General features: G+C 37.9%; 1 protein-coding gene across 2 annotated transcripts; it reads right to left on the bottom strand.

Moving 5' to 3' along the window:
* Nucleotides 1-6,214: 6,214 nt before the first annotated feature.
* Nucleotides 6,215-19,981, bottom strand: TGDS (TDP-glucose 4,6-dehydratase). Of its 2 annotated transcripts, XM_080577277.1 has the most exons (12): nucleotides 19,843-19,981; nucleotides 19,157-19,223; nucleotides 18,631-18,699; nucleotides 15,524-15,614; nucleotides 14,416-14,558; nucleotides 13,383-13,481; nucleotides 12,536-12,595; nucleotides 10,815-10,858; nucleotides 10,374-10,539; nucleotides 9,844-9,902; nucleotides 7,754-7,851; nucleotides 6,215-7,364 (listed from the first exon to the last, which is right to left on the bottom strand). In XM_080577277.1, the coding sequence occupies exons 1-12, from the start codon at nucleotides 19,947-19,949 to the stop codon at nucleotides 7,264-7,266; spliced, it is 1,104 nt and encodes a 367-aa protein (XP_080433403.1). In that variant the 5' UTR covers nucleotides 19,950-19,981; the 3' UTR covers nucleotides 6,215-7,263. The 2 variants fall into 2 exon arrangements, with proteins under 2 accessions (XP_080433403.1, XP_080433402.1); XM_080577276.1 differs by lacking the exon at nucleotides 12,536-12,595 and having other exon boundaries at nucleotides 19,843-19,969.
* Nucleotides 19,982-20,055: the final 74 nt, after the last annotated feature.

The following is a 20,055-nucleotide window of genomic DNA, read 5'->3' as shown; positions in this document are numbered from 1 at the left end:
AAGACCTGCAGCCTTATTCAGTGCATGCTATCCAAATCCCATACCAAACAAAAATTAGATTTTCTTCTCAATGCCCCCATCACTGTCACCTTTAATGTTGTAGTGTTTCACAAAATTTCTCCTTAAATTCACAAAACCTCTGAGAAGGGAATTGCTTTTACAAGTAGCAATATCCTTGTTTTAAAACCAGAAATTTTAGGCGCTGCCGTAGCACACAACTGCTATGTATCCGTGTGCCTTGGTGCCCCATTGAAAAGCAGGGACTTGGAGAGGGCAAGAGAGACCCAAGTGATTAATTCATTCCCAAACCACCATTAATATTTTTGCTGAGTAAATAAAAGTTCTTTGGGGGGGGGAGGGGGGATGTTTTTCAGACAATGCATGCACAAACATACAGAGAAGGATGCAGAAGTAATCATAATCTTAAGACTTCCTTCTATTCCTGAGTGCTTGAGTGTGCAGTCTCAACATTCTTTTGAAGGCTTAAAAAATCTTTAGGAAAAATTTTGATGTAAGCAGATATACTAACCCGTACCTGCCTTATTTGTAACGGTCTAAGTAACAATTATGCCACTTGTACTAATAGGATATTCATCTGTAGTGAAGGCTCCTTAGATTGGACAAGCAAGTCAGTGACAATTTTTGATGTGACGTTGTGATTTAAAAATAAATAAATAAATAAATAAAAGCAGTGATGCCTTTTCCGGACTAGACGAAAGATCACTGAATATTGGTAAGGAGCTGATTTACTCCAGTATTTGTCACTGGTGACAACAGTACTGAGAGACCTTTTTCTGTGTATTGTTCTGGTGTCAGTGTCTAAAAAAGGCTGAAAAAAATGTCTGAAAGCAGGAGAAAGTGTCTTAAAGTGAAAGACTTTGGTTTCCTTGATTTATCAAAACAAAGCCAGGGTGATGCTTTGATTCAAAATGCCAGGAACTAAAGAGATCTTTAATCTAACAGAGAAAAAGTTTAACAGCACTAATGGCAGCAATTTACCAGAGGACAGGCCCAAATTAAAGTAAGGGTTATATATGGAACAGTTGCAACAGATTACCCAGAGAATTAATGGGTTTCTTGCCTCTTCACGTCTTCAAAGCACAACCAGATGCTGCCCTTACAAATGTGCTTCAGAGAAATCCAAACGATTGGTGCCAACGTAAAAGTAAAGAAAGGAGCAATTGCAAAGACTGGGTTACATTCATTACCAACGTTTCTGGCTTTAAGGCTGTTCTTCAGCCTTTCTGTGAACCAGAAGTAGTTACAAGCATTTGCTGGCAGCAGAGGAACAGCGAGATTCAGGAATTTTGATCTCAGTTCTAGATGCTGGGGAGAAGCAGCCTCCGGTTCTTCTGTTTCTGACTCTTTCCTCGTCCTCCTGAGAGCTTCCACGTGGGATTTCTGTGGCTTCAAGCCTTGCCCTGCCATGTGTCCTCCTTCCCGCTTCCACAGCACAAAGCCCCCGCTAGTGCAGAGACCTTGGAGGCCCTCGGGCTCCCTCCCTCCCCACCTCCTTCCCAAATCACCCTGCTGTGGTTCCTTCATCCACACCTCTCGTGTACAACATGCGAACACCCCAAAGTCTGCCATTTCGCCAGGCTGCCACAGATTGAGGAGGCCCCTGACAGAGGCACCATACATGCCACAGCCTATGCGCCAGCGTGCTCCTCCGTAATGGCGGGGCACAGAAAATGGCGTGCGTTCCCTCAGTCCCACCGCTGGAAATGACACCTGCCTTTGAAATGAAATGAAACGAAACGAAATGAAATGAAACCGTGTAAAATAATATAAAATAACATAAAACAGTTAACGGACTGAGGAAGACTACAGGAACTTTCAGGCCACGCAGCGTTAGGCTCTGGCAAACCGGCCCGCGCAGGCAGAGCGCCACTGCCGGCTCGACCCTCGCGGCCGTGAGCGACGCGGCCGACATGCCGCGCCTGCCGTGACAGCCAGTGGGAGCCGTGCCGAGCCTGGGGCGCTGCTGAGCTGCACCCGTGGAGCGGGAGGGCAGCGGGGGCCCAGCGGTGAGCGGGCAGGGGCCGGGGCGCCGCGGGGGGCTGCGGGTGCGGCGACACAGGCTGGGGGGCGCCGCGACAGCCGGCAGCAACCTGCGGAGTGAGAGAGCAAAAAGATAAAAACCAAATTGCCGAAACCCGGGATCGAACCAGGGACCTTTAGATCTTCAGTCTAACGCTCTCCCAACTGAGCTATTTCGGCTGGTGCTTGAGGGTTGTGAAAGAGTTACCCCAAAGCCATCGCTCCCCGCAGTTCGCCTGGCCACCGCGCCAGGATTTGGGTACGAGGGGTGCTGCCAGGCGTTCCGCGTTACCAGACGTACCACACCTGAGGGGGCTTTGCGCGACAATTATGCCTCAGAAAAAAGACAATGTACCATTATCAGAAAAGTATATGAATATGTGCATGCACTTAGGAGAAAAGTGCTTTGGTTGTGGCTCCACAAGCAAACGTGCCACCCCACAATTTTGGGGGGAACAAAAGCTAGAATACCCTATGGGATTCACGAGCATTAAATCAGGGGTATTTTTGAAAGTTTCCACGATAGCGTTTTGAAGCCTGACAGATTACGCGCAGAGCTGGTGCTCTTTGTGCCCTGGTGGGAAGAGCATCCCCACCTGTGGCTTTCCTGGGGCCTTGCTCAGGGATGCACCTTCTGCAGGGAAGGTGCCCTGCCTCTGCACGAACCACAACACCTAGCTGAGCATATTTATCCAGAAAAAAAGGATAGTTTATTCCCCTCTTGCCACTTAGGCATTTGTTTGAAGGGACAGCCGCCATCTCACTCCTGTGACTACAGGACAAATGCGAGGGATATGCCCAAGCACACGTTAGCATGCAGGGTACCTACAGCAAACACACTCATGGCTTGAGTTTCCACGTGCTTCTTTGCCCAGCCCATTGCCCCAAGAGGATGTGCCTGTGTGAGCATCCCTCCTTTACGCTCCCTGCCCATGGTGGGGGAGGAAATGGTGCTCTGCATGTCCAGGCGCTGCTTCTCCCTCCTCTTAACCGAATAAAACCAAACAAGATTCTGATGCAAATTCTCATCACCCCGTGGCTTTCATCACCACGGGTGATGATTGTTTTACTGAGCAATGATGAAGGTAATCACTTAATGAGCGTGTCTTTTACCGATGCCACTAACGCAATCTTATGATGGTTGGTGCTGATAAACTCAGAATGTGTGATTACACACAGAGAAGTTAAAACACTATTGACACCAGACTTTTCATACCCATTAGCACAGAGGAAAAGGGAAAAATAGAGAGCTATGGACCAACCATTTATTCTAATTTTTATTATTTTTTGAAACCTTTCTTTTTGCTAGAGGAGGGTAATGGAAACAGTGGAAATAAAAACAATAATGGCAACGCAAAATCAAACAAAAATACAAGTATGATTCTGAATCAGATATAAAATATTTTATTAAACAAGCCAAAGGTGGTGGTGGTTTTGGTGTTTTTTTTTTTTTAAATGAAAAGTCCATGTATTGAAAAGTAGGAATATCTTAGCTATTTAAAGAGCAGCAGAATACAGCTTTAGCAAAATAGAACATTCTGAATACAGCTGAAGCTATTCACAATTTTCTTCTAAGAGGAAGAAAAATAGTGTGTGCTATTTTGTTCAGAATGGGAATCAAGGGTTTAAACAAAACAAAACACACACCAGCTTTTTCACCCTCAACCTTTCTCCTATACCTAGTAAAGAACAGGGTGGATAAAGAAAAGTAATTTTTTCATCTATCATTCTATGACAATGTAATAAAATGTAAACCAGCCTCATCCACAAGTGGGATCTCAAAGACAAACAGCTTATGAATATATACAAATAGATGCCAAGGTATACTTTGTCAATAGACACAGCTTCAGAGAGTACAAGTATCATCTCCATCACACAAACTGGAATTTGCTACACACGCAAGGCCCCACAATGCAGAATTCCCAGTGCAGGCAGACTACAGAGAGCATTTCCTCTGCCGTCTGCTTCACCCATCTTCCAATTTCTTTCACTGCTGCTTGCAAGAGATCTGCAGGCTTCATATACCAAGACAAGACGGTACCAACATTGATCTTCCCCAGCGCACGCAATTGAAGTGCATGGGACTTCAGTAGTTGCTTCCTAAAGATCTAATCCATCCCACAACAGTAAACCCCCAGAGATGCAGGACAGCAGTCCCCAAATAACTGCCGAATCTGAGCCTCTCATCTGTGACAGAACCTGTACAGAAACCTTCCTTCAAAGGGCAGCCATTCTCCTTTAGGAGAGCTTCACCAATTTAAGTGAAACAAACACCTACTCCGTTTATTTTCTTATTGGTTTAACCTGCTTGTTCCATGACGCAAACCCTGAGAAAAGTGGACTAAAAAATTGTTATGCTTACAGTATTTTACATCATTACCTCTGCCTTCTGCTGAAGTGCTACTTCATATCTTCTCAGTGAGGCATAACCAAAAGCAGTGCACATCTCCACATTAACAGTTCACTGGTTGATTTTGTCATTTCCTTCTACAGAAGCAGCCAGAAGGTTAATGGCAAAATAAGCTGTTTTCTTTATGAGTAAGGACTGTTCCTTGGGAAAGAAATTCTCCTACCAGAAAACTCACCTGCTAAGGCAACCTGATCTACAGCAAAGTAGCACAAAGTAAGAATCACAGATTTAAAAAAATACGTAAGTAGGAACATCTGTTCAGCATCTCAAACAGTTTTGAGGATTTAATCTCTCAAAATATTTACATAAACTAAGAGAACAGCTACCACTAAAAGTTATAGATCCTTCTGACAAATCCACTCCCAAAAATATTGCTTCTATGTAACTGTTTGGATGGTTAGATAAAATGTCATTAAGCCTTCAGCATCTAAACATTCAAAACAACTTTCAAAAGCCCTGTTCAATAAACTATTCAATAAACTAATCACAAGCTTTTCGTCTGTGTATCTGTCATCTCATAACACATTATCAGAAGTTAATTCTTTTTTTAGTGTTTCAAAGACACCATATCTATTTGTAAAATTAGAAAAATATTTTAATAGAGAAGACTTTATAATTTCTGTTCCTAAAATTAAAGACGCTTCTTATTTCCAGTGTTCCACCATTAAAAGATGTGAAAGATACATATTTACACTGCAGTTCACCCAGGCTATCTACCATAGTAAAAATAAATGCAGCTAAAATGTATTTTTGCAATATTTCAGCTATTTCCAATATTGGTTTCTCCAAGATACAAACTGGTCAGATGGATAGAGTAACACTGCATATTGTAAGGAAGCTGTATCACAAGGAAATATAAAAATTAAGAACATATTTGAATGTTACCTTTCAACCATCAATGTGTATTTGACGATGACATTTAAGCAATTCACTGGTACAAGCTTAACCTTAAGTATATGGTACGCCAAATATTCTAACAGACTAGTGCATATTAAGTCCTGTAATTTCTGTTCCCAGATGAAAGTTTTGACTACCAAACCAAATATGAGAAAAAAATAAGTGCAATGCAATTCAAGTACAGTATTATTATCCCACCTTGTCACAGAAATAACACGTTCCCAGGCTTTACAATATATATCTGGGACAAAAACTAGGCTAGAAGCGTACTGCTCAGTCTTCTTTTAGAATGATTCTTACCATCAACAGCACCATACAGCACACGAGGCGTGATGCAATTAGGAGCATTGCAAATCCAAAGGCAGCAATACCTGTCAGCTGAGCCAGATACTATTAAGTGTTCAGTTACTACCACAACTCTAGCTTGTGCAAAGATAAGGCAAATGCCCCAAACTCCACCATGCCTGCATCTCAGGTGATAGGGAAAGGATTTCTGCAAAGTGTGCTAAACTTAGTTTCTGAAAGTCTTGAATTTACAGCAATTCAAATATGCAGTAAAAGACAACTTCAGAGGCCAGCAGTGTTTCTGAGCACACCCTAGCATCTTAATTCTACACTTCCACAGGTACAAGGAAGCAGAAGAACTGTCTGGGGCTGTGCTTTTATCAATATACTTCTGTACTAAGCAAGAAGAGTTTCTTCTTTTACATACGTCACCTCAAAGGCAAAACAGTGAAGATCATTTTGTTCAGGACGCAGGAACACTTAACAAAAAACAAACAAAAAACAGCCACCATCTACTTTTTGAGCTGGTATGTACCAACTCAGCTTATTTACCCAAATCAGAGAAACCAGTTACGCTGTAAGTTTTTAATCAATAAATCAACTTTGAAAAAGATTTATTGACACATTTGCGGCACTGAAGTTTCATCCAAAGTTTTACATTAAAACTCAAATTTGTTTCATCTTTAAAATGTTTGTCAAAAAACACACACCAAACACAGCATCAAATAAGGTGTGCCAACCCACAGTTCGAAGGAAGTATTTAGAACTTTTCATCGTACATAGCCTTCACATCACAGGAAGTTACATTACCGGAATGTTAATGACATTACAGTATTTGAAGTCTGTTACAATTATAATTTAGAAAAGGAAAAAGGAAGTTAAAACATAAAAGGACATAATACAGTAAACAAATGACTTCTAAGACATTGGAGCAAAGTTTAAGAAATGGCTTGTGGAAATCTCAGTAAGAACATCTGCTTTCTTACCACTTTCCCCATCCCTTTTACAAAGAAGCATTTAGAGTAGATAACAGTTTAAACTGTCATCTACACAAGGTAATACTGCAACAATAGAGAAAAGAACTGTGAACCATATGGCTGCCATATCTAGTTTTTTATCAATCAATTTATACTCTCCAGAAAATATATCATCTTTTCCACTTGATTTAAAACAGAAGGCAACTATTTAAAGTGACAAAACATATATTACAGTGTAAAAACAAAATAAATCAGATGAAAGATTTCAGAACTAAAAATACATATATACACACATTCACTGGAAGTCCCAAACACTGTAGTCACAATCCTCTCATTCAAAATTAGTAAGACAGATTTGACATCGGTTATACTAACTTTTATAACAGTATAAAAATTCTTCACCCTGTAAAATTCTTCAGAAAAAAATAAAAAATCTATACCTAGTGAAGATTTAATATTGCACCAAAAGCTGAAATTAACAAGTTAAACTTATAAAGTGCTGAACCCTTCCAAAGTCATGCCATATTATAGATCTGTACTTATCACGGTTCACATATCTTGGATACATTAAGAATTTGCTGTGGTCACTTGATTGCAGGCTTCAAAGAAAAGACTGTGTGAGGTAGAATAGATTCCTTCAAGATCTCTGCCACCTTACGGAACATTAAGCTGTGCAAATGGCTCTGTCACAGGAAAGGGCTCCAAAGCTTTCTCTGCATTTTTCCAGTTGTGAAAGTTTTCTTTGTACCATTCAACTAGCATGTAAAGAATGTTGATAAATCAAATTGAACAGAGATAACAGGGAAATTCAAGTATTTCCACAGATATCAAAGACTACCAACAGACTAATATTTCATTATGCAAGAATTTAAACTATAATGTTCAAAAAAATCTAGTTTGTCTTTACAAATTCTATATTCAAGATTTATTGTACCTATAAAAATTACTTCCAGTACCTTATGCTTTTTTTTTTATTACAAACTCATTATATAAAAAGGAGCTAATTTTATGTAAAATTAAAATGATAAATTCATTCCCTTTAGCTCGTCATTAATTAACCTATAGACTCAATTTTACCCCCCTCTCTCCCTTTCCCTCCTCCCATCACTTCCAAATCTATTCAAGTAAATGTCATCAGACATACTTGTTTTCTCTATTCCTTCTTTCCAAGGCACTTTAGGTCTCCATCCTAACTTGTGCATTTTTTCTGAATTCATTGGGTACCTCATGTCATTGGCAGGTCTGTTGACAAATAAAATGCACAGGGAAAACAATTTGGTTAGACTTCTTCCATTAATTAGATACACAGCACTTCACGCTGTCTTCAAGCCAGCATTAGGTATGCTTCAGTTTTGAAAATCCCCTTCAACTTGAACAGATTACACTGCATTCCAAAAAAAGTGACAACCGAGAGCAGCTACAACACAATTCAGTTTGCACAACTACTTAGAATTGACTAGAATAAATATGAATTAAATGTCTTCACACAAAAATTAATGCTAATCTCAAATCACTGTCAATGCAAATTGGTGCATTTGCAGCTCTTTAGACAACCACTAAGTGAGGCAGTGTTTTCTAATAACAGCATTCACATTTCTCATCCTGAAAGCCCACAAAATATTCACACGCTTCAGATCCGAAGTACAAAGATTTCTAAAGCACTGCCGTTACAGTGCCTCATTAGCTGCACAAACTTAGTATTATCAAATATGTAGAATCCAAACTGCAAGATTCAACGCAGAAAGACATTTCCTTCCACTAAGTACAGCACACATCTTTACTTCCACAAGATGTCAGTAAGGTCATCTAGCCCAGCCTTCCTGCCTTACTGGCATTAGCATACTGAATAGTTAAGGTACACATGCGGACAGAAGCAAACTACTTACCAGTTACTAAATCACGATCTCAGGGAGAAACACAACTAGTTTTTCCATAGCAAGTAACCCCCAGGACCTAAGTCTCTCAAAGTCAAATAATCATTTGTAAGGTATCCTAATACTCTTTTATAAGGTCCCAACCTTCTTTTAAAGATGTATTCCCATGCAGCTAGTTTTCCCAAGCCCATATATGTTTAAACATTAGCAAACAGGACACAAAACACATGAAGAACCATCTCAGTTGGAACTACACTGAAACCTACTGAACACTCGCATCATGTGCTCAAAGGGAATTTGTTCAGGTCCTGTGACACATTTAGATAGGACTCTGAAAAATACTTCCTTTTAGAGAAAAATTAGTATATTTAAAAAAATTTCAGTTGCCAAGAAAACCACCTAAATATGAACAGAAAGTGAGAATTCTAAAGGCCACAATAATACTTAACTGCAATCTGCAGATATGTGATTTCTAATCACTCCAGAGAAAGAGTGATATCTGAAGGATGCAGAGTCATTGTTGCTGCAGAAAAGAAATGGAGATAAAAGAACAGAGCCAAACCAAGCCTGCAGTTAAGGGTTACACACAGGAAAAACACGTATAGAAGCTATCCATTTTTGCTGCTTTGGCACCTCAAAGTTTTACATCTACATTTAAGATGGCAGGTTTTTATCTTAAGCTAGGAATTTAGTTAGGTACATCCTTCTGTCTGTGGAGTGTGGGTCTTACGTATAAAGCACATCCAAATCTGAACTAGCCACATTAACACCAAAATACTAAAGCTAGGTGAGAGACAATTGGATTCACCTCTCAAGGGATGGTGAGGACAAAGTAGCGAATAAATTATCCTTAAAGAAAGGATTTAGTTACTATGTAAAACCAGTCCTTTTCCCAGAGCAAACTTCTGCAGTGAGAAGTCTGAATAAAGTCTGTAGACAGCCAGACTTTGAAGATTTGAGGTAAATCCTCCCAAAGCAGTACACGCTTTCCAAAGATCCAAGTAACTAAAAATATTATTTTTTACTCTTTTTTTAAGTATACTATACAGATCGTAGACATCAAGTCCACAAGCAAAAAAAAAATTAAGAAAGCGAAATATCTTTCAATGCCTCAAAAGTTATCACGTGATTTCTAAGCACTCCAGAGAAAGAGTGATATAAGAACTAGGGAGAGACTCGTTGCTGCAGAAAAGGAAATGGAGATAGAAGAACGTAGACAAACTAAACCTGCAATTAAATCTGGAAAAGTTATCCCAGAAACACTTTTGCAAATAAGGATGTAAGTATCCAGCAGGAGACCTTCAGGACAGAGCTATCCTGTACATGCTTCGCAATTTTTTTTATTTTTTTTTTTTTTTACCTGTCTTTGACGTAATCCATCCAGTGCTCCATTTCAGATTCTGAACTGGTCTTCTTTATCTAGTAAGAAGGGAAAAAGGAAAAAAAAAAATCACCCCCTCCTATTTTGCACAATCTTGACATACATTTAAAACTAGATTTCAGTCTGTCATGGAAAAACAAAAACCAAATAAAAATGGTCTTATGTCTAAACTGAGCTGTCAAATTACTTAAACCAATTCCAATACTTCTCCCTCATCCAGGCACTTGCTAAACATTCATAATTCAATTGTTGTATTTTAATCCTACACATTCTCAAACCAAAAATAGTCAACATGGAAAAAACATCAAATGGTTTCTAATTGCTACACCAGTTACGTCCCAGTCAGGACAGCCAACTCAGTGCCTGTACTGCACATAGCACGGCTGCCACAGGAAGGTTAGCACATCGTTTTTCTATGATCCGCTGCAAGCACTAAACTATCTCACAGAGCAAAAGGTTTATAGAATTGTTTATATGGGCAATGACAAGTATTGTAACTTTTTACTCACTAAGTGGATTAACTCCTTAGCAAGCTGGGCAATGGACATCTCAAAATTAGTTCCGATGTTATAAATTTCACCTGGCTTCCCCTCCTTCAGAACAGTAAGGAATGCTTCTACAACATCAGTAGCATATAGGAAATTCCTTCTTTGAAGTCCAGAACCATGAATACAGCTTAAAAAACAGGAAGAAGCAGAAGATTTTTGTTAATCCCTAAACAGAAGCACTCAATTAAAATGCATCTTAAACTGTTCTACTGTTAGAAGTCACCTGAAGGTATTTTAAATTAAATAGCTGACATGCAACAATCCTTCAGCTTTTTAAAGAAATCCTATTACTGAAATAAGCAATTCATAATTGAGTTATGAAGTTATCATTTCACAAACCATACAACATTTATAACTAATTAGTTTTACAGCAAAAATACCACACACAAAAAAGGTACATACCATTTTCTGTTCTGTTGCAACAAAGATATAAACTTTGGAATAACCTAAACAGTTGAACATCAAGAAAACAAAAGAACATTATTTTAGAAGTTGTTATTCTGCAAAGAACACAGTGCTTCACCATTAAGTATCATTACATACTTTAATAAATAAATTTAAAATGTTGAAATAAACATAAGTCTAATCAAAGAATGCATTAAGCCTAGAAACTGCAAGCTTTTTTTTTCCTAGTATAAGCAGAGTATTTTGTAAACTACAGTTGCCTTTTCTAAATTTCAGAGGAAATCAATTTTCGTTTGTTTGTTTTAAGAGTAAATGCCTCTATTGCATTGTAACTCTGACCTTTCTGGTCATCCATTACAAATGAGAAGTTATAAACTTAGTGTTTTTACATATGAGAATGGTTCCATTACTTTTCACACACAGAAATGAACTAGAGTCTAAAGAGGTATGACTACCGCAAACTGTTCAGAATATAGTTTGACCATACAGCAAGTTGCAGTAAACGTATAGCAAAAAAGTACCAGTCATTAAAATAATTAAATTTGGAAGAGAACCAATAAAGAATTTAAAGGTAAGTAAACACTAGTGAAGTGATAGACGCCAGCTTGCAGCATGAATATTTACAATCGTATTATATTTGGCTGTATGCTTAGATACGTTCATCATGGCCCAGAAACTTCACAACAGTTGGTCCCTCTAATAAGTTTTCAAATTGAACACACAGAAACCTTTTTTAACTTCTTCACTTACTTAATACCCTAAACATATGAGTAGCCATACCAGTTATGTCCATTTTAGTGGACTAGTATAGTCCATTTTACCTAGTATTGTTTTTAAACGATAACTAGAAGTGGATACTTGAGGACAAGTTTAAATTCAAAGGAACCAAGTAGTGATACATCTCAGGAATATAGTCCCAACATCAGGCAATCCACAAACAAACATTTGCCAAGCCACAGTAAAAACACACTTTAGAAAGTGTTGTCTATCTGCAATATCTGTCTATCTCCAATAACACAGGGAAAATAAATTTCTTATTTGGCTAAAAACAAAAATAGTAAAAAAAACAGCTACATTTCAAATAAATTCATTACACTAGTGTATTTCCATTCATTAGCACAGCATGGTATTACCTACAAAGGCATCTCCCTCCCACTAATAACTATTCTAAATTGTTATCCTGCAATGTACTATAGAGCTATGTAGAAAAAAATACAAGTCTGTGCTACTTCTCACCATGTATCTGATTGCTAAAGGTTCATCTTCTCTATTGCCCATACAGGTTGGAACATCTCTTTATACCAGATTCCTCTCTTAATTTACTTTTTTAAATGTTGCCTCAGTTATTTAAAATTCCTAGCTACAGCAGGTAAAAATGTAAATTCGAGTAATTTGTAGGGGAACCCTGCCAGTTGAATATTCTTTGAAAACTAGAAAAAGTACAGAACAAAGCCATTGCAGGTAAACTCTTGTAAGTAACTAGAAATCTTTAACCGATGCTTTACTGACAACCAGAACACACGTATACATTGTACTGATGGGAAAACGCTTTAGTGTGAGACCAGAATATACAACCACAGGTAAGCACTGACTAATATACTTGCAAGACAGCACTTTTTTGGAAAATCTGTCCATTCTTATGAGGAAAAAAAGTGGCATTACTAAAACCTTAAACTATAGCATACTGAAGCTAAGAGTAAAGCATGAGTTTGACTTACTTTTTCTGGATACTGGTGTGGCCCATAAACATTACTGCTTCGCGTAATAACAACTGGAAACTTAAGAGCATTAAATATGCATGTCATTACATATTAAGTATATATACTAGTGAAAAACTGCAGGCTTCTTGTTGAAGAATAAATGATGACACACTTGCAGTGCCTAATAAAATACCCAAAAGCTTTTACAACCATTAATTAAGCTATTCATACAACTGCCTCCAGGCCTATAGTGACAGATGTTCCCAACCTCTCAGTCTTGAGAAGGACTCACCATAGGACATTATGCACATGTACCTGGTTGACTGAACACTTCCTCCTTACTGTACATAAAATACTGCAGCCATTAACATCATATTCAAGTCAACCTGATGTCAAAAACAGCTTTGCAGAATAACATGTCAAAAGCATTGAAAACTCAAAATATCTTTGCTTAAATTTAATAATTTTTTCAATCTTTTTTTCCACATTTACTATAAGATTAGTCTTAAAACAATTTGAATTTTGCATATTCTGCTTATGTGTATCTGGATGCTCCTCAAGCTTACCAATGTTTTAAGAATTTTTACTGTTCTCTTTGACCATTTTATCAAAAATAACTTTTCAGACATTACAACTCAGATTTTTTATTTTTAAATCTAAAAATAATTGACCACTCTCCAGCCTTTTGCAGTACATCACCACCACTAGGTGGCTGATACACTCTGACCCATCCAAACTATAAGACCAGAAACCAGGAAGAAGGTGACACCACGTCGTCTACTACTGACTTTTCTTTTATACTCTTACACATACAATGTACATTTAAGTATGAGCTTCAGAGTTTTTGAAGCATGCATTAACTTACTTGGTACCTTTCCCAGTAAGACTGAACAAAACACTCCGCAGCTGCTTTAGAGGAGGCATAGGGATTTGTAGGACGTTTTGGTGAGGATTCGTCAAATTCCTAAAACAAAAGCTTGCATTACTCAATTTCTTTTGCCCATGTAAGTCTTAAAGTTATAAAAGCTACAGCTGCAACTGAAGTAAACATCCCTAAAATACTCGGGCACACCAGACTGAGAAAGATACCCTTCCATTTAAGAAGGAGACAACCAATAACCCAAGACAATATTTATCAAACACGAGTCAGCCAGAATATCAGCAATAACACTTTTATACTTCTAGCCAAGTACTTCACAGTAGCAGATCCTTAGATATTTACCCTGCAGAAATAATAACAATTGCCACAGGAAAGTTCAATCCTCTTCAGGCTCATATTGCTTCTGAGTGCACCACAGCACCAGAGCCAGTAAATTGAGCTTTGAGTCCTAAATAAAATTGGTCCACTCCCCCTTTTCTATAAGCTTTCTTCTCTAAAGAAAAGAAAATGTCAGCCCACAGCCTTTCAAAACCAAGGCTTCAACAATTCTGTCTTGTTCCTCGTGGCTACCCTGCCACTTCTATTTATTTGTCACTTGAAAAAAAGAGAAACAATACTAAAACAAAGGAGGGACTCTACAGTTGCTAAGGTTCCACTCACAACTATCACCTATATGCATGACTAAAAGATTCACTGTTCCTGTCTGGCCCTTGCCTCTGAAATTACTTGATCCTGATTTACTTTTTGACTTCCTTCCATCCCCCCCACCCCCAAAAAATATCTTTAAGAATCCCTACTATGATTCACAAGGGGTATCTATCTCTTTGAAGCATTAACATGTCACTAACGACACCAATCTGACTGACACCAACAAAAAAACTTCAAGACAATTTTGATACTTGGCTTCCTAGAAGCAATTAGTACCTACTTACACATTCAAGTATTGTCAGAAGTAGCTCAAAATCATACATTTAGAGAGGATAAGGAAAGTTCGAACCTCATGAACTTCCAAGCTCACCTGATCAGTGCTGCCTCCGTATACTTCATCTGTACTGACATAGACGAACTTCTCCACATTGGCTTCATGTGCAGCAGCTACCAGTACATTCGTGCCATAAACGTTCACATAGGTGAATTCCAGGGCGTGCCAAAATGAAAGATCTACATAAAAAAAAAGATTAAATTTAGGCAATACATGGCTTTCTATTGAACCATAATATTAAGGGCAGCAATACAGACTGGGATTTTATCACTAGTTCTTTGATTGTCAGGATAGCATGGTCACCATTAAATGAAGTAACTTTCTACATATACTTGAAAATAAAACTTTTGCTTCAAAAGAGAGGCCAGAATGAGGAACAAAAGCTTATTAGCTACAGATGGTTCAATTTGAAATAGCTCAAGTTAGCTTCATTTAAGTGGCAGCATAACTAATTCCCTCCTCCACTAGGAAGTGCCAAGCTCAGTCAGAAAAGTATCACTCAAACACCATCGTGAGATACATTCATATACACCCATTACTGCTAATAAACCACCACCTGTTTTAACTCTTCAGATTGTTCCACTAACTTAATGACTTTGGCCATATCAATTTTGACAATTCTGAGAAGTATTTTCCTGGAGAATTCTTCAAGGACTTTTGCTCACGATGAACAGAATATGATAGGAATACTTCTCATTAACAGTTTTACTGAAGAGTGATAATCTAAAACAGGTACTTCTGCCTGTTTTCTCTGTTTTTAGAGCCCTGGCAGTACTCTAAAAGGAGTTACACTCACTCTTAGCTTCTACTCTATAGTTTTTCCTGCAAGGTTGCAGACAATCAAGTGAAATTATCTTCATGACTCCACTACTACTGTGTAAGTTACACGTGTCTAGATGGAATTTAAAATATCTTTATAAAAAAAGCATTTCCATTTATACATGGTAAAATAATTAAGCACTTTAAAGCTGTAAACATCTTAAGTTAAAAAGCCCACCAAACCTTCAATCATGTATTCTGTAAAGATATCAAACTGTATCTTTGTTTTAAGTGAACAGGGGGGAAAAAAGATAAAAATTATCAGTATACTGTTTGAAACAAACATACACACAAAAATAATACCAAAACATGCAACAATACTCACCTACATGAGTTTGGGCTGCAAAATGAAGGACTATGTCAATTTTCTCAGTTTCAAAAAGCTGTTTTATAAAATGAGGTTCACAAATATCCCCCTAAACAGTAAAAAAAAAATCATTAACAAATTAGGTTTTTTTTCCTTTCAATAATGAATACGCTTTAATTTGAATCAAGCATCATAAACAAACCATTACAAAGGAGGCACAGGAGAAAGTTTTGCAGTAAGTACAAGCTTGCAAAGCCAAAGCATTTATCTTATATGAGAATCACAGTATTACTCAGTTTTTTCTTTAAGTATCAGTAATAGAAAACTAAGATTGTCCAATCAAAAGAGGAATTTATATCCTCAGAGAGCAAACAAGATACGAATATCCAGAGTTTTAGATACAAGATGCTTTCTTTTAGTTCTTCAGAGATACAAATACAGCTACCAGCTGAGTCTGGGGCAAAATACCAACGCCGTATTGCTTTTTGAGCAACAGCCTCAACAACAGGTACCCCATTTCAGACTTTATATCACTATCTAATATAAACAATATCACCCCCAGAATGCACACAACAGAAGTACAGTGTAAGCTAAGGTCAGAACAAGCGCCTACAGCAAATAGGAAAGTTACGGGAGTCTGGTTGGCAGACAGTGACACCTAGTGGCAGTATAAGAGGTGAAGTTCATCCTCACTGCTGTCAAAATAGATGGATGTCTTCCAAGGGTATTTTTTTTTTATTATTACCAGAAAAATTGATGTATTTGGAAAAGAGTCAGGCATCAACACACAAGCCGTTTGTTAGTCTGACACACAATCAACAGCAGCTTTCAAAGGTAAATACAAGCTGAGAAGTAGCTTTTGATAATCATCTATTGCCTCAACTTAAACAAGACAGTACTTCAAAAGCTACGTCGGGGGAGGAAGACTTCTGTATTCTCAAGAACAAGGCAATTAACTAAACATAGTTCAAATGCGCCTACCTTTTAAGAAGTTCTCAAGCAATGATTCTGAACAACTGCCTCAAAGAAGTACTGTATGTCAGAAACAGAAGGAAGATCTACTGATTTTCCTGTTTCTCATCCCTGAACACAAATGAAACACTCCAGCAAAGACTTCGGACCCATATACTATTTTTAATTAATATGGCTAGAACTAGTCACTTTTTTTTTTTAACATGGAATTCAAATTAAATATTTCTTTTTCTTTTAAGATTATTTTCAATAAGATCACTCAAATTGATATTTTTCTTCTAAAAATACAGTCAGATGTAGACTTTGCCTCAGACTTAAGAGCTTAAGATGATTTTAAGAATCTCAAGGTACTTTAAGAAAGCTTTTTAAAAGTAACTTGTATATTTACACAGGCCTCCCCATTGTCAAAAAAGGTACAATTACGGAAATAATACTCAACCTTTAACAAAGCACAGCTTCTTCTAGTACACGTCAAAAGGCACCGTGCTGAACAAGAATATAAATTGCAATTAAAACTGTTGGAAGTACTACAATATCTTTCATACTGCCCCTTATGATGATCTTTAAACCTTTACTTCGCCAACTTTTAAAACAAAGAACTTTTCTACAGCATTTATCCTTCCTGCTCTCTCTGTAGGCCAGCAGTAGCATCGCAATTCTAATCTTTGGCTTTGACCCTCGGAGAATGTTTTTTTAGTGCATTTTTTTTGGTCAGAGTAAATATCTTGTCAACTGCACATAACTTCTAACCAAAATTCTTTCAAAATAAAATTAAAAAAAAAAGAGGAAAACACCACACTAAATTCTAACTGAATAGCTGGAACAAATTACTCTTATTCTCACAGTAAGTCTTGTGAGAACATATTCCTACTCTAGTTCAGAAGCAGCATTTGCCATCCTCCTGCTCTGTTTACAAGATGCCTTCTAGAACTCCGTGCACTGGTAACTAAGCACCAGTACATATGCAGGTAACAAGGCCTTTATTTAGCATTCATGTGTATCACATTGTATACTGAAAGCTGTCAAAACAATTAGGAAAAATAACAAGAGAACAGCTTAGTACATATCCTCTTACCCTTCAAGCAAATTTTATCCAGCAGCTCAGGAATAAACATTTATGAAAATAGAGAGGTTTACAAAAACAGCCACTGGGGTAACCAGATGTGTGGAAAAGTTAATTTCCCAACACTGCCTGAATCTAAGAAATAAGTTAAGTTTACATCTTTTACCTCTGAAAAAGTTTTGTCAGTTTAGTGGATGGCTGCTATTTCAGAAAGTTAAGCTATGGGCTTCTCTCTGATGTCCTGCAACTTCAGGCAGCCTAGCTCAACAGAGAGACCAGCATCAACACTGACTTAAACGCAGCAAAAGAATCTCAGCACACAAACCTAGCAGTCTGAATATCTATCTGAACAATACATCTAAATCTGTCTCCTGTCTGAAGCCTAAAATGTTGGAACAGTAAACTGATTTAACTGGCAACAGTTTAAAAAGAAAGGACGTACTTTGAATCTAGACCTGTTCCAAAACAACTACAAAGTACACAACACGAACAACAGTAAAGGTGAGAATGTAGCCTGATCCCTAACACAAATAGAACAAAAAAAGAATATAATGCACACCATGGAATATAATGAGCTGCAGTGTTTGAAGGTGCAAAACCTAAGAGAGTGTCTAAGCATGAAGGAGCCAAATCAAAGGCCATCTTGCCCACCCCAGTTATCAAAAGCAGTCTTAAATGAATCATTCCTAAAGCCAGTTATCTCCATACTCAGCCTTTTACCTTCTGAACCTTTATTGTATAATAAAATATATCACAATTTTCAGAAGACTGCTGCAAGTAAGAGGCAGAACACATTGTCACACAACTGCATACTGTCACAGACTTTTCTGGGTGAAACATGGATTCTATTAATAAAGGTATAGAACTCCAGTTAATGCTGTTGTGTCAAGCTGAGTGTCAGGCACACCGGCATATTCCAAACACTGACTTATTTTCTACAGGAAATTAGTAGGAGTAATCTCCATTTTCATTTATGGTAAAACAGTGGTTTTATACCTACGTTTAGAGGAGCTCTGGAGACTACATTACCATGATACAAACACACACACACACAAGAAGTTAAGTTTCCTAGAAAAGAAGGCTTTATCACCTGGATAAACTTGTAGTTTTCCTTCTCAGAGACAGTTTCAAGATTCTTCAAACTTGCACAGTAGTCGAGCTAAAAAGAAATACCCACAGAATATCAACAAATAGTCTTCATAAAAAACAAGCAAGCCAACTCAGCTCCAACTCAATTACTAGAAAATTGAAAATTAAAGTAAAAATTGCTTTTCAAAATTTTGCAAGCGAACATTATGAAATATGAGAAACACAGAAATCTGAAAGATATCCTTAGATCACAAAACTTCATAAGTTCTTAAGATCTCTTCTTCTTAACACCTCAAACTTCAAAAGTCTCTTTTTTCACAAATAATAATTGATATATAGTTATTTGTAGCAGGCACATAACTGTGAGAATGAGCAGCAGTTAAATTATTTTTGCTCAGGAACAAAGGGAGAGTCAAACAGAAGTTTAACAAATAACAATATTTTAAATAAATTTCAACACAGTGTAGTTTACACTAAAAATCTTTAAAAATGGTGTTCCCTAGTAAAAAGGGAGGCAACCCACTTACCTTATCTAGATTTATAATCAGATAGTTTGGATAGTTTTTGACGAGGGACACAACTACGTGTGAAGCACTGCAGGATGAAAGAAGAAAAGTGGATTTTTCAATTACATTGTTAGCTTTAATGCAACAAAGTGATGACAAATCAATACCAGTTAATAAATCGATACCAAGTTATATCAGTCAAACAATATCAAAAGTCAGTTTAGCAATATCAAAGGCTACGGGGGAAGAAGGAGCTGTACAGACAGGAGAAAGAGCACCTCACTGAGAGATTTTAAGATATGGCAACATTATTCTTTCAATTACTGCATAGCTTTAACTGAAAACAAGATTAAAAGTTCGTGCTGTAACAAGAAAAAAAATCACCTGAAAAAAGAAGTATTATACACTACAGTCAACTGGCAGTTTAAAAGATTTTCACAGCCTTACGTTTATATGTTAGGTACATACTATATATATATACATATATATATATGAAGTATACACGTATATATTAGAATATAGGTTTGGTATTAGGTAGAGCTCATTACTCGACTTTTCTAAGTTATAATGCCAACTCCCAACCCTCCACCACCCTCCCAACCCTCCACCACCCTCCCACAGGTGTAAGAAGAGGTGACTTTGGGCGGTATTTTTTCGGAAGCAGCCCCCTGCAGAGGCAGCCGCCCCCCGAGGCCCCCCCTCCTCACATGAAGCCGGCGCCGCCCGTCACCAGCAGCCGCTTCTCGAAGCGCGGCGCCGCCGCCGCCACCGGCTGTCCCGACATCACCCGCGCTTTACGGCAGCGGCGCGACATGGCGGCCACCCCCACGGCCTTACGCCTTACCAACATCCACCTTTTTACGACGCTGCGCTGCCTTACGGCGGAGCCCGGCAACCGCCACGTAGGAGACGGGGAGAAC

Source organism: Anser brachyrhynchus (genome assembly GCF_964034855.1).
Source record: "Anser brachyrhynchus genome assembly, chromosome: 1".
Taxonomy (NCBI): Eukaryota; Metazoa; Chordata; class Aves; order Anseriformes; family Anatidae; genus Anser; species Anser brachyrhynchus.
Note: the sequence above shows the minus strand (reverse complement) of the source record. Positions and strands in the feature narration are given on the sequence as shown.

Bases quoted from the DNA above. Each gene is read 5' to 3' on its own strand.
- TGDS (XM_080577277.1), bottom strand. From the start codon at position 19,949: ATGTCGCGCCGCTGCCGTAAAGCGCGGGTGATGTCGGGACAGCCGGTG. The intron at 9,903-10,373 runs GTGAGTAAAAAG...CCTTCTTACTAG, and splicing joins CTAAGGAGTTAATCCACTTA to ATAAAGAAGACCAGTTCAGA. The intron at 7,365-7,753 runs GTATGTCTGATG...TTTACATGCTAG, and splicing joins AGAAGGAATAGAGAAAACAA to TTGAATGGTACAAAGAAAAC.